General features: G+C 37.7%; 1 protein-coding gene and 1 long non-coding RNA gene across 5 annotated transcripts in view; one reads left to right on the top strand and one right to left on the bottom strand.

Annotated features, from left to right (window-relative positions):
• pirt (phosphoinositide interacting regulator of transient receptor potential channels) overlaps positions 1-12,297 on the top strand; it is a 39,816-nt gene extending 27,519 nt beyond the window's left edge. The window contains exons 1-3 of one of the 4 annotated variants that reach the window (XR_015480423.1): positions 1-51; positions 4,661-5,478; positions 5,888-9,289. The exon at positions 1-51 is cut by the window's left edge and continues 75 nt beyond it. Coding sequence is in view for 3 of the 4 variants with exons in the window: in XM_087243945.1 (XP_087100071.1) it covers positions 4,661-5,104 (444 nt within the window). In the remaining variant the exon portion in view is untranslated. Of the gene's footprint in view, positions 52-4,660 lie in introns of all 4 variants that reach the window. The other 3 variants (XM_087243946.1, XM_087243945.1, XM_088649560.1) reach the window with 3 other exon arrangements.
• LOC148679716 (uncharacterized) overlaps positions 1-13,803 on the bottom strand; it is a 143,096-nt gene that overhangs the window by 9,471 nt on the left and 119,822 nt on the right. The window lies entirely within an intron of this gene.

Here is a 13,803-nt window from a genome sequence, read left to right as displayed (position 1 = left end):
AGAGGAGACTCCCCGCACACACGCACGCACGCACGCACGCGCTTCTGTCAGGTAAGACCTCATTGAACTCTCTGCACTTTTACTGTAGCCTCTTATATGTTAGCTTATGGGCTGTTTATGATGGTGAAAAATAGCTGATCAGGGTGTGGTCATGTACACACAATAAACAGTTATTACTACATTATAACTATAATCAGCATTAACTGTGCATGACTCTTGCTTATTGTTATGCAGTCAATAACATCAGTTTAACATTGGTCATCATGTTTATTTGATTCATGAATATAGTCTGTAATGCAGTCTAATAAGTATTAAACAGGGCGAAAATGGGGCTCAGTGGTTAGCTTGCTTGTTCAAGCCCCGGCTGGGTCAGTTGGCATTTCTGTATGAAGTTTGAGTGTTCTCCCCATGGTTGGTGTTTTCCCCGGGTGCTCTGGTTTCCCTCACAGTCCAAACACATGTGCTATAGGTAAATTGGGTGATCTAAATTTTCCATAGTGTATGAATGTGAATGTGTATGGAGGTTTCCCAGTACTGGAAGGGCATTCGCTGCGTAAAACATGCTGGACTAGTTGGCAATTTATTCTGCTGTGGCGAACTCTGAAATAGAGTCTAAGAAGAAGCAAAAGTAATGAATAAATAAGTATTAAATATTTGTACAAATGGATTCATCATATATCTGAGAAGAGTTTGTTAACTTATTTTACTAAATAAATAAATAAATTTTCACCTTCTGGCTTAGAAAATGTGAAAAATCCTCTTGTACAAACTGTTGTATCCTACTGTAAAACGATCATATGATAAATGACTCAAGAAAACATTCATTATAACTTATTAAACTAAGGTCCAGTTTCACAAACAAGGCTTAGCTTAAGTCAGGACTAGACCTTAGTTAAATTAGCTTATTTAAGTCACTTTTATATAAATGCTGTTAAAAAAAAAACATTATTGGTGTAAATTCTGGATACAAAACAATGCCACTAAGGTCTTAAGGTATCTAACTGCAAGTTACTTTTAGTTAAGACAGCTCAAACATGCAATTTAATCTAGGACTAGCCTTAAGCCTTGTCTGTGCAACTGGAGGTAAGTTAATCATGTTCTAACTTAATTGTATTATTTATACAGTTATAAGTCAGTTTGACGTCATTTTACAGTTTTTCTCAGTGGCTTTGGTGCATTTCTCACAACTCTATTTACATTTGCACAACAGTTCATGCATTTCTCAAAACAATTAGTCATTTGTGCACATCATAGTAGCAATTTCTCATTCCTTCCAACAAATTGCGAATGCTTTTGGACATGCATCAGTTGCTTTCATACAACTCTCTGCTGTTTATAACATTATCATTTGCTTATGTCATGTCAGTCAAAATTAACTAAACTTGTAAATGCTGAATAGTCATTTCATGTAAAACTAATAGTCCTCATTTCATTGCTTGAGTCATTACAGACAAAAATGTTGAACTAGTTGTCAAAATCTGTCAAGCTAATTTTATTTAAAAAAAATAATAAATCTTTATTTTTCTGAAAATGTCTTCTAAATTGAACAATTTCATGAATGATTTACTGACCTGTGTATGTTGTAGGTTCAGTTCCAATATGTTCTGCAATATAATTTACAGTTGTGCCCAGCTCTACCCAAAGAAAGCTTATGTTTGTTGTAAATAAGGGTGTGTTTATTCTTTAGCACAATGCTGGGAATAAATTAGAATTGCGACGAGCAAATGCAGTAAAAATGTGAAACATACATATCCAGTGTCTTGTACTCAGATACCTTACTAAATGCAGTGATGTCTAACTTTGCTGTAGTTTTCAAATAGCTGTGCAAATAGTATATAGTGCTGTCTTGAGCATTTTCAGGACGTGTCACCAAAATCTGACTTTTTTGTGTTGAAAAAATGTAGAGAGTGAACTGTCATAATGAAAACATGACTAAGCCATTTGACTATCTTGTTCATAAACAATGGTGTCAGGACTTTTCATTTTGATGATACTGACACTTTGATTGACATCAATACTTGCTTTTAAGGAATGAACTATCCATTTTGAGCATGTGACGCGCTTTTGCAGGTTATCAGCTAGGTTTTGCAGTTTGTACTAATTGTTTAGAGAAATGCATTAACTGTTGTGCAGAAATGCACTGGTGTTGTGAGAAACACACCAAAGCGACTGAGAAAAACTGTAACTTAAATTAACTCATTTGACTAAAGAGGTAGTTCACCCAAAAATTCTTACTTATCGTTCACTTGTGCAAAACCTACTTGACTTTGTTGAACACAAAAGAAGATATTTTGAAGAATGCTGTAAACCTGTAACAAGAATATTAGCTAGTCAATGGTTGCATGTTTTCATCATTTTACAACAGGAAAAAAAGAAACTCATTAATATATGAAACCTTGAGGGTGAGTGTGTAAAGTGTTTTTTGGGTCAACTATCCCTTTAATTGGGCCGAACTTAAACATTTAAGGGATCCAGTCATTTTTACAATGTATTCATGATCAATAAGTTATGACAACATGTTTTTGTGTTAAATATAACTTAGTCATATTTAGCATCAAAATAAGTTAGTCATCATGTTCTTATTTTTTAACATTAAACAAAACAGTTTTTATTTTGTCACAACACTTTCAAACAGCGTGGAACACTTGAGTGGGATCTTAAAACGTGACAGACCCGGTTATTTAGATTATCGATATTTAATAAAATACTAATAAATACAAAAGACTAAAGGCCTCTTGTACGAAGACTTGCGTGGAAATCATACTAAAACATTGCGTACGCACAAAGCTGTAAATGTGCGTACGCAGAAAAAAATTCAGATGTATGAAACACTGCGTACGCCGAATCTCACGCATATTCTTTTGTACATCCGAATGAACGTGAAACTGAGCGCAACATGCACGAGCACAAAACCCCTCCCTGCCTCCTCCCCTGTATGAATATGCTAATGACTCTACTTTGGCAAAACCAAACGAAAAAGCAAAGGCAAACGCAAGCAAAAAGAGAAACTTTGAACAGAATGTGATTTGGAGGTGCTGCTTTAGACCGGAGAAAAATGGTGTTGTTTGTAAGTTTGTCCTCCGGAATTAACAACAAATAAAAAAAAAATAGAGTGGGAGAGTTTAGCTGATGCGGTTAACACAGTTGGGTCTGAACATCGCACTGAGTGAATTATAAAAGAAATAGTGTGATTTATAGGTGTAAAATGTTGTAGAACAGTCTCAGTGGTGCAGCTCGTAAATCACGTCAACATGTTTTGACACGTTCGAGCATGAACTTGGTTCGAATACAGCGTCTGATGAACTCATTCTTTTTGTTTCCCCCGCTACATATCAGATTTTGCCAACTATTTATCACGAAAAAGACAAGTAGGACTCATTAATAAGTTAATAAGTCAGTAGATTGCTCAGATTACATTGGGAAAACCGGCGATCGCTGCAAATTGCGCTTTAATGTTTGGCTGGTCAACTGCATGGTATGGAAACCTTATATACCTGCTAGATGAACCCGTCTCATACAGCTGCCATTGCAAGGCTCAAAGACACTTTGTGGAGAGCAATTTAACACAACTGCCTCTAGGAGTCGCCAATGGAAATAAAACAGACACGCACAAAAAATGTGCGTACGCCAGCCATAAAGCTGGCGTGGAACTGCGCACATTCCCACATTCAGTTCATCGTTAGTAAATCCAATCGCGAGCGATTCTGAGCGTGAAACCTGGCGTACACAAAGTTTTTGTGCCTACGCAGCGTTGATACATGAGGCCCCAGGTAATGAGGATGTTAAAATTAACAAAGAACTCACTTTTCAAAGATGACTTACAACTTTACTGAGCAATGAAGTTGCGGCATCCTTCATGTTTTTGGGTCCCCTTGAAACATTTGCGTTTTGTTCTGTTGTCTTCATGAGTGTATCAGTTTGTTTGCAGCACGTGTGCTGTTAAACAAATGAAGATCTTTTTTTCAATTTGCTGTTTTTTTTTTTTTTTGGTAATTGCTGTAATTTTTGGTGTTTTCTTGATTTGCAGCATGTTAAACTCTCAGCCACCGTACCATTGACTTCCTTTATAATTACATTCTTGATTGAAAAGCCTTGACACTATATAATCATGCAGTTTTTTTTTTTTTTATTGTTGGTGAATTTCCCAGTTGGGAAGTATCCAATTTGTCATTTTTAATCTTGATCATCTGTTGAAGTGCAAAAAAAAAAGCATAGTTTCTGGCTTTTATATGTGTGTACTCTGCTCACATGTGAGAAAAAGATCCTTGTACATTTATCTTGATATGTCTGAGCAAATCAAAATTAGCAGCTCTGCTTTCAGAACACAGTAAACACAGTAAGTGTATTTATTTATGCACACTATAATCTGCTGTTTTACTCCACAGAACTCCATATAAAAGCCAGAAGCGTTTTTGCACAGGCCTATCTAAAGGGTTAATGCTTTTGACTGATGATCTACAGTAAAAAATGACACATTTCACCTCTTCCCAACAGGAAAAACCACCAACCATCAAGAATGCATGATTATATGCTGTCATGGCTTTGCAATCAAAAAAAGTCATTCTAATGGAAGTCAATGGGATAAAAACAGCCCCAAACATAATGAAAGGGTAATTTGAACAATACGCAAAAGTTAATACTTGAATACTTCTTCCCCCAGACGCTGCCATCTCAGTGTGTTTCTCCAGGTGCCGGGACATCTGAAAACATGTCCGTCCCGGAACACCTGCCCCTCAGGGACTGCCCCCCCTCATACCCCCTGGAGCAGCTGACGCCTCGCTCCGAAAATACCGTCTTCAGTCTGTCCCACCATGACAGCAGCTGGACACCCCACCCGCCACCAGGCAGCTGCGAATACCACTGGCACGCCATTCTCCTGATGACCTCAGGGGGCAGCGTGCTGATCTGCGGGATGGTGCTGAGCGGACTCTACTTCGCCGGTGTTTCCGTCATGTCCACTAATATCCTGGGTCCCGCCCTGCTGTCCATTGGACTGATGGTGCTGGTGGTGGGCATGGTGTTGATGCCGATCACCAAGGAAATGCGGCATCAGAGCGCCACCAAACGTCTCCTCAGTTACTACAAGCCTCAGATGAACCTATGAGAAGGACCTAAATCAAGACACTACAGGAACAAACACCTGCTTTTTTTGTGTACTCGCTAAATTGGTGATTTTGAAGATCCACTGAAATCAAGATGAACGTTATTTAGGTGTTACTAACATACCAATGTTTGTAGTTTAGGTTAGTTTAGTTACATTTTGACAGGACAGGGTATTGCAGCACAACTCTCTGATCTCTCTGAATGCATCAAACACACTCTCGAAACAATATTTGACTAATAAAAATACTAATATATGACATGATAAACAAACAAAGTAAAATAATAACTAAAAAACATTGAACATTATAAATGATCTATACAACAATTTTAGAGCACGAGGGAGAGTTCATGATGTTTTAATTAGTTTTACTCCGGGTAGACCCTGCTGAAAAATCCAGCTTAAACCAGCCTAGGCTGGTTGGCTGGTTTTAGCTGGTCAACCAGGCTGGTTTTAGAGGGGTTTTGGCCACTTCCAGGCTGGTTTCCAGCCATTTCCAGCCTGGTCTTAGTTGGTTAGGCTGGGAGATGACCAGCTAAAACCAGCTCGACCAGCCTAGCAGACTGGGAGCCCAGCCAAAACCAGCTATGTCCAGCTTAAACCAGGCTGGTCAAGCTGGTTTTTGCTGGATTTAGCTGGTCATTTTCCAGCCTGACCAGCTAAGACCAGGCTGGAAATGGCTGGAAACCAGCCTGGAAGTTGCCAAAACCCCTCTAAAATCAGGCTGGTCGACCAGCTAAAACCAGCCAACCAGCCTAGGCTGGTTTAAGCTGGATTTTTTAGCAGGGGAGCAAAAGTCGCCGAAGAAGGTAGGATGACACTGGAGCCTCAGACAGGAAACAATGCAGTGGTGATAAACTGGGCTTTTTAGTGAGCGTATGGTGTATGGTGGCTTTCTCAGGCCTTTCATTCAGTATTGGAAAAGTTGAATTTGGAATAGCTATTATCCGACAGCATCGCTTTTGGATCCTCTCTTATGCTGTGTTCACACCAGACGCGGAAGGCACGGATAAATCACGCTATTCGCGCGTAAATTGGCGCTTGAACATTTGAGTTTACTTGCTTCATTCGCGTGTCAAATCCGATTCATTTGCGCGTCAAATTCACTTCAGAACAGACGCGGATTCGCGTGATGGGCAGGGCTTCTGTCTGCCTGTTGACTCTAGCTTCGTAGCTAAATGGCTAACATGAATTTTATGAAGAAAATAACAGTGTTTATGTGCTTTATGAAGACTGAAAAACAGCGTTGATACTTTTAGGACCGTGTCTGAGTCCATTACATTCTTTCAGAGGTGCGTCCAGCTGTGTGAGCTCATAAACTCCTCCAGAAACTGAACCTGGATTACGGAGGCTATCAACGGTGCTTCTGACTGAGCCAAGCCCAGTTTGATGACTTGTTGTCGGTGTCGCCTGGAGGATTTCCCCCGGGACACCATCAACAGGGTTCTACGTCACAATCACGTTCACAGAAGAGCAAGCTTCTGATTGGTTAACGCAGCGCGAATGTCAGCTGAAGTTCAGATTTTAGAACTCGAGAGATTCGCGCAAAACGCACGTTAAATGCGTCAAACGTGCAAAACGCTCAATTCGCCCCTTGCCATTCACGCGTATCGCACTATTCGCACTGCGACATTCGCGCAATTTGCGTCATTCATGCCACAGGATGTCTATTCGTGCGTTTGCATTGACTTGACATGTAAATCACTCGCGCTTGACGCGTGTTCCACGTCTGGTGTGAATGCAGCATCATGCTGTGTTCACACAAGACACGGAACGTGCGAATAAATCACAGTATTCACGCATAAATAGACGCGTGAACATTTTGAGTTTGCTCGCTTCATTTACGCGTCGAATTCACTTCACAATAGATGCGGATTCATGTCATGGGCAGGGCATCTGTCTGCACTGTGACTCTAGCTTTGTTGCTAAATGGCTAACATGGATTTTATTGAGAGAGTAGCTGTGTTTTATGCTTTAGGAAGGCTGAAAAACAGCGTAGATTTGTTTGGCACCGTGTCTGAGTCCACTAGATCCTTTCAGAGGTGCACCCAGCTCTGTGAGTTCATCAACTCGTTCAGAAACTGTACCTGGATGATGGAAGCTTTCAGTGGTGCTTCAGACTGAGCTGAGCCCAGTTTGATGAGACGCTACGTCATAATCACGCCTCTACCAGAGAAAGCGCATGATTGTTTAACGCAGCGCAAATGTCTGCTGAAGTTCCGATTTTTCCACTCGAGGGATTCGCACGAAATGTGCACTAAGCATGTCAATTAAGCAAAACACGCTTAATTTGCACCAACGGCACTGCCTTATTTGTGCGTATCACGCCGCAGCATGTCACTCGTGCTTTACGCTTCATCTGCATCTGGTGTGAACGCAGCATAACTTCTCAGAGAGACTTTAAGGTAGTACGCCCCAGACTGGACATACTCAAGAACTGGCCGTATAAAGTTCAAGTACGTGTGCAATAGAACATCACAAGGAAGACCTGTTTTAGAGAGACAGTAAAATAGTACGTGAAAAAGTGTGCGCAAAGATAGTATAGTTTAAGAACTTTAGTTTCCATGGCGACACATCAAGCTTTAGTTAAGGAAAGTGTCAGGCTACATCAGAAATCGCCTACAGTGTAAAAGAACATCTGTAAATTTGCAGTTTTGCATATTTTGTGGTGCATGTTTCTATTTTTAACATTTTATTTATGCTTTTGAATTGCATTATGGGAGCTTGATCTTTCTTGCAACAACTTTTAACCTTGGAAAAATTGACTTTAAGTCAATTTAAACTACTAAAATGTCAACAGAAGTCACTTTGTTAAACTGTAGAGTTGAATTTTCAGCATCAAAACCTGACAGAGCAGAGATCAGCATCCCATAATGCAATTCACAACCGTAAATAAACTTGAAAACACTTGTTAATCACAAAATATGGAAACTGTTCATTTACAGTGTACTTCTCCAGTAGGTAGTACATTTCAAATTAATTCATCTTCATTTCTATAGCGCTTTCACATGTAGATTGTGTCAAAGCAGTTTAACATAGAAGCTCTAGTAAACTGGACTGTCAGTCTAGGTTTCAGAGTTGAAGTTCAGATTGGCTCAGTTCAGTGGGGTTTAATTTTCACTGCTGGAAGTCCAAATACTGAAGAGCAAATCAATTGATGCGCAGCTCCACAAGTCCCAAACCAAGCAAGTCAGTGGTGAGAAACAATCTTCACCAATTAACAAAAGTGAAGGAAAAAAAATCTTGAGAAAAACCAGGCTCAGTGTAGCACGACCATTTCTCCTATAGCCAAACTTCTTGTGCAGAGCTGCAGTCTAGGAGAACCCTGGATGTCCATCGTGGAGAATCTACAGGTGTGAGAAGGTCAGTCAAAGTGTTCAGGCTGGCCCACGGGATCAATGTGGAGGACTTGTCTGGTATAGGGTGTTTCAGGAATGAGTCTCATTTTCTCCATTCCTCCATGACCATTACAGCATCAGCTCAAGATTTGGCCTGGTCCAGGATTATGGATACCTTGGCATCAACTGTTCACAGGTCTTTGATCACATCAAAAACATTTGAATCACATGTTCTATATTGTATGAATGGACTTTGAATGTACTACATCCTCCATTTGCCATTATCACATGACCTACCTGCATCAATTGTGTCGCTTCTCTCCTGAATTCTCTCACATAGCATCATGGGATATCGTAGCGTCCATTGGATGCGCACCACAGAATATCGCCAGAAGTAGTGGGTCATCTAACAGTTTTTCCAATACTATGAATTCGGACATACAACTCTGCTCGCATACTATACAGTATAGAAGTAATTTCGAACACAGCAACTGATTTGATATTTCCGGAAGTTTCATTCTAAATTCTGTATGTCCTAAACCTAATATGTGTCATGAAACTCCAAGCGGCACAGAAATAACCAACACAGGCTCAATGTCAAAACATACTCCCTTATACGTTTCTGTAGAGCACAAATTATGTAGCCAGAGCTACATATTGCTGTATTTCGTCTTTAAAAATCTAACGCTACGGGGCAGTATGATGCCAACGACTGCTTCTCTTCCTTTCCTTGCTTTTAGCTGACTGCTTTTCCACTGTTACCAGTTTGCCCAGTAGCTCGTCACATATATCAGCGAACTTGAGACGCGGAGAGGAGTTGACCGCGATGACAGGGTTCGAGTCTGGCAAAGAATGGTTCCAAAAAATCAGGCAAAACAAAAATAAAAGGCAAAAAATTAAATAAACAAGTAAAAAAACAGGGTGAGAATTAGGAATGCAATAGTTGTCGGCAAAAAGACATATTGTCCATTTGTCCCGCCATAGTAATCCGCGCTTTAGAATATGCATTATTAACATTGGTTTGTTAATAAAAACAACTGCAACAAAGCAGTTCCGCTTTTGTGTGCTTCTGATTACCTTTCACATCCACTGCATGTCCGAAGACCTGTCCAATCACCTCTCAGTATGTAAATTTGAAACCCAATTATGTGGGTTTCAGCATGGCAAGTAAAGGAGATACAGCGCAAATGCGCAGGAGAGGCCAAATCACACGCATTGCCATTAGTGTTTCAACAGACACTCAATGTAAATTCAGACAGACACAGAAACATTGATGGCTATTTTATTTTGTTGTTGTTGTTGTTGTAAAGATAGCCTAGATCAGTGGTCACTAACAGGCGGATCGAGTACCGTTTCCGGACCCAGAAGCGTCCCATACGGACGTGGACATACAACAGGTCTGTAACTTCAGTCCCGCTTCTGCTGGGTGTTCTTCCGCTATTCACTTTGTTTACTTACTGTCTAATAGCGATGCACAAATCAGCTGAAATCACACTCGAATTTGCGGCTTCATACTAATGATCCACCTGCCACCCGCAGGTTTTATCTGATATATATATCTGCACCCGATTTTCACTTTAATAATTTAATTCTTTGTTTAAGGCATGATGATAGGTCACCGTGGATATTAGCAGCAGATTCAGGGAGCTAATCTGCGCATCTCTGATAGTAAAACAATACAATAATCGTAAACATTTTTAAATTAACATTTATTTATAAAAATGAAAGTTTGTCTTTAGACAACATTTTCTTCTGCCTGGATTCGGGCGATTCTGCCTCGCCTCCAAAACACGGCTCGCTGTACTAAATGTCCGTTCGTAGGAATGAACAAGATTCTTCTTGCAAGGCGCTGCAGTTGTGGAAATAAGCTATCTTGTTTCTCCCAGAACGAAAGCAGATTTTCCTCTGGAGACTCCTCTAACTGATACTTTGAACAGTAGGCTACTCTTGCACTTCAACCATTATTTTGGGCGTCTCATCTTCCCATTCTGCAAAGCCCACTCTCTGCTTTGTCGCTGATCCACTGCCATGTCCCGCTACATCCACCCGCAACTGACCCGCGATTACTCATAATGTATGTATAGGAGGATCTGTCAGTCATTCAGTCAGTCAGTCGACAGCAGCTTCTGCTGGATAAACCAGAACAGCAGGCACTAATGGCACTTGCGAGAGAAATTTGAGATCTAAAAAAGCATACACAGTGGCCTCTGGTGAATTTGTGAAAACAAAAACTGCAAAAAAAATCTACCTTCTAGGACAGGGGTCATCAAACTTGTTCCTGGAGGGCCGGTGTCCTGCAGATTTTAGCTCCAACCCTAATCAAACATGCCTGAACCAGCTAATCAAGCTCATACTACTTGAAACGCCCATGCAGGTGTGTTGAGGCAAGTTGGAGCTAAACCCTGCAGGGACACCGGCCCTCCAAGACTGCGATTGGTGATCCCTGTTTTAGGACATATTTGGTGTTCTCCAGAAATGTATATAGGGATACGTTTACTGAATGAGTTAGGGTTGCATAATGCCTAGTTTTCATATTTAACATTTAGAATACTTGTGATACAGTCTTAATGAACTAGCAGTCGTTTTTATTTCAATATTTTGACATTTTCACACTGAAATAGAATATTTAGTTGGGGGTGGGGATTTATTTTTGTGCTCTGCCTCACACTGGAAGCTGCTGTCACACTGGACAATTCTCCCCATAGACTTCCATTCATACGCACGTGAATGCGTCAGACCGGTGACACAAGGTCAAGCGTCAAGTTTCGCAGGTCGCTGCGGTGCGAAGTTCAAGCTTGGTGAACTCTGACCTGCGAAATCGCGTCACTTGACTGCGTGAGACCAATCGAGGATCAAAACATGACCTCTCTGGACAGAAATTTAAAACATGGAGCAATCGCTCGCTTTTTTAAATGTCTAAACATCGTGTTTAATCCCGCCCCTTTTCGCAGTGCCACATGACAGAATTTTGCATTATCAAACCCTAGTGTGACCGCAGCTTAACAGTTAGAGGGGGCGTGGCTAAGCTCAAATCACCCAATCTGTCAAACTGACATCATCAGAGAATTGTCAATCCAGATTTTAATTGAAGATTACAAAAAATAACCAGTTTTTTTGTCAGTGGAATTATTTACACAGATTTATTGTGCACTTTAAGACTAACAATGTGTGCTAGCAGCAAAACAAACAGTACATTTTCAATTCATGCAGAGGATGAGATGATATGGGGTTATGTTTTTATCCCGTTCAGCTGTATTCTACCAACTTGGAGAAATAGCAATGCTTATCATTAGAAAAAGGAAAGGGATTTCCAATTTCCTTGTCTAATACTGTTTGCAAATGTGAACTATACAGGTTTTGCATGCTTGGAAAACTGTGTTACTTTATAGCTTAAACTGTATAAGCTGGGATCTGACTTAAATTAGACATTGAAAACGTTTGGATGTTTTCTGCTGTTGTTTAGCGATGATGAAGACGTTTGGTACTTTAAAATCTCAGAAGTGAGCACACTTATGCATTACATTGTATGTATATATGTATATTATACAGTTAAACTGGTGTTTGCTAAAGTAAGAGTCACTATTATATTTACTATAGAATTTAGTTATTCCAACCAATGTATTATGAATAACTTGTTTTGGTTGATCATATTGGCATAAGTGTTTTATATGGATGCTGCATATGTTGAGTCTGTGAAGATAATTCATATTTTCTCCAGAAATTGTAGTTTGTCTTTTAGTTTTCTCAGTGTTTTTGGTTATGGGCGTATTTAGTCTTTGCCTGCTTTGTGTGTTGCTTCAATGCTAATTTTAAAAACATGCATAATGTTAATTGATGGTTATTAAAATAGTCATTGGATATTGACTTACGTTGTTATTTGTTGTGTGAGATGTATTTTTGTTGTCGTTTAAAAAAAAATGTGCTTGGTGTTTATACTATTTCTCATAATTATAATTTCTTATATTTTTTACTAATTACGAATGTGGTGTTGTTTTAATTTTATTAAGTTTTTATTTTCATTGCAGTTTTAGTGCCAATTAATCCTTTATTTGTTAATTCTAAATATTAATACTTCGATTTTATGTAACTTTTTAATAATTTTATTTCATTTCAACTAACAACCATTTTACTTCAGTTGCCATTGTTAATTACACTGGTGTAAAAATGTTAATTGTAAATATTACAACCAATTAACGTTGTCAAAAGAGAAATTCATTAAGGCTCTAAATATTTCTTAAAACTAAAAGTAAAAATATTAATTTATTACTATTTTAACAATACTTTAAATTCTGTTCATAATACTGTATTCCTCCAGCTATTTTTCTTTCATTACTTCAAATATCCTACATCATCGTAAAGAAATAAAAAATAAAAATCTATTAGAAATCAAATACATACTGGATAGACATTTTTTTTCTGTTAAGCTTATCCACTGAAATAAATAAATAAATGTTGCTGCATTAAAAATGAATGAATAAATAAATAAATAAATAAATAAATAAATAAATGTTGCTGCATTAAAAATTAATAAAATAAATTAATTAATTAATGTTGCTACATTAAAAAATAATAAGTAAGTAAATAAATAAATATTTCTGCATTCAAAATTAATAAATAAATAAATAAATGTTGCAGCATTAAAAATGAATAAAATAAATAAATGTTGCTGCATTAAAAAATAATAAGTAAACAAATAAATGTTGCTGGATTAAAAATAAATAATTAAATAAATAAATGTTGCTGGTTTAAAAATAAATAAATAAATGTTGCTGCACTAAAAATGAATAAATAAATGAATGTTGCTGCATTAAAAATAAATAAATAAATAAATGTTGCTGCATTAAAAATAAATTAATAAATAAATGATCCTGCATTAAAAATAAATAAATGTTGCTGCATTAAATATTAATAAGTAAATAAATAAATGTTGCTGCATTAAACATTAATAAGTAAATAATTAAATAAATGTTGCTGCATTAAAAATGAAAAAATAAATAAATAAATGTTGCTGCATTAAAAATGAATAAATAAATAAATAAATAAATGTCACTGCATTAAAAATAAATAAATAAACGTTGCTGCATTAAAACTAAATAAATAAATGTTGCTGCACTAAAAATTAATAAATAAATGTTGCTGCATTAAAAAACAAACAAACAAATAAATAAAAAATATATAAATAAATAAATAAATAAATAAATAAATAAATAAATAAATAAATAAATAAATAAATAAATGGTAAGGTCAATATTATTAGCCAGTATTATTAGCTTTAAATCGCACTTTACTGAATACTATTATCTTGTATAATAACTATGAATAAACTATGAATACAATGTGTTGAAAATTGTTGAAATTCATAGG

This window comes from Danio rerio, chromosome 3 (genome assembly GCF_052040795.2).
Source record: "Danio rerio strain M-AB ecotype USA chromosome 3, GRCz13ab, whole genome shotgun sequence".
NCBI classification, from domain to species: Eukaryota; Metazoa; Chordata; class Actinopteri; order Cypriniformes; family Danionidae; genus Danio; species Danio rerio.
Note: the sequence above shows the minus strand (reverse complement) of the source record. Positions and strands in the feature narration are given on the sequence as shown.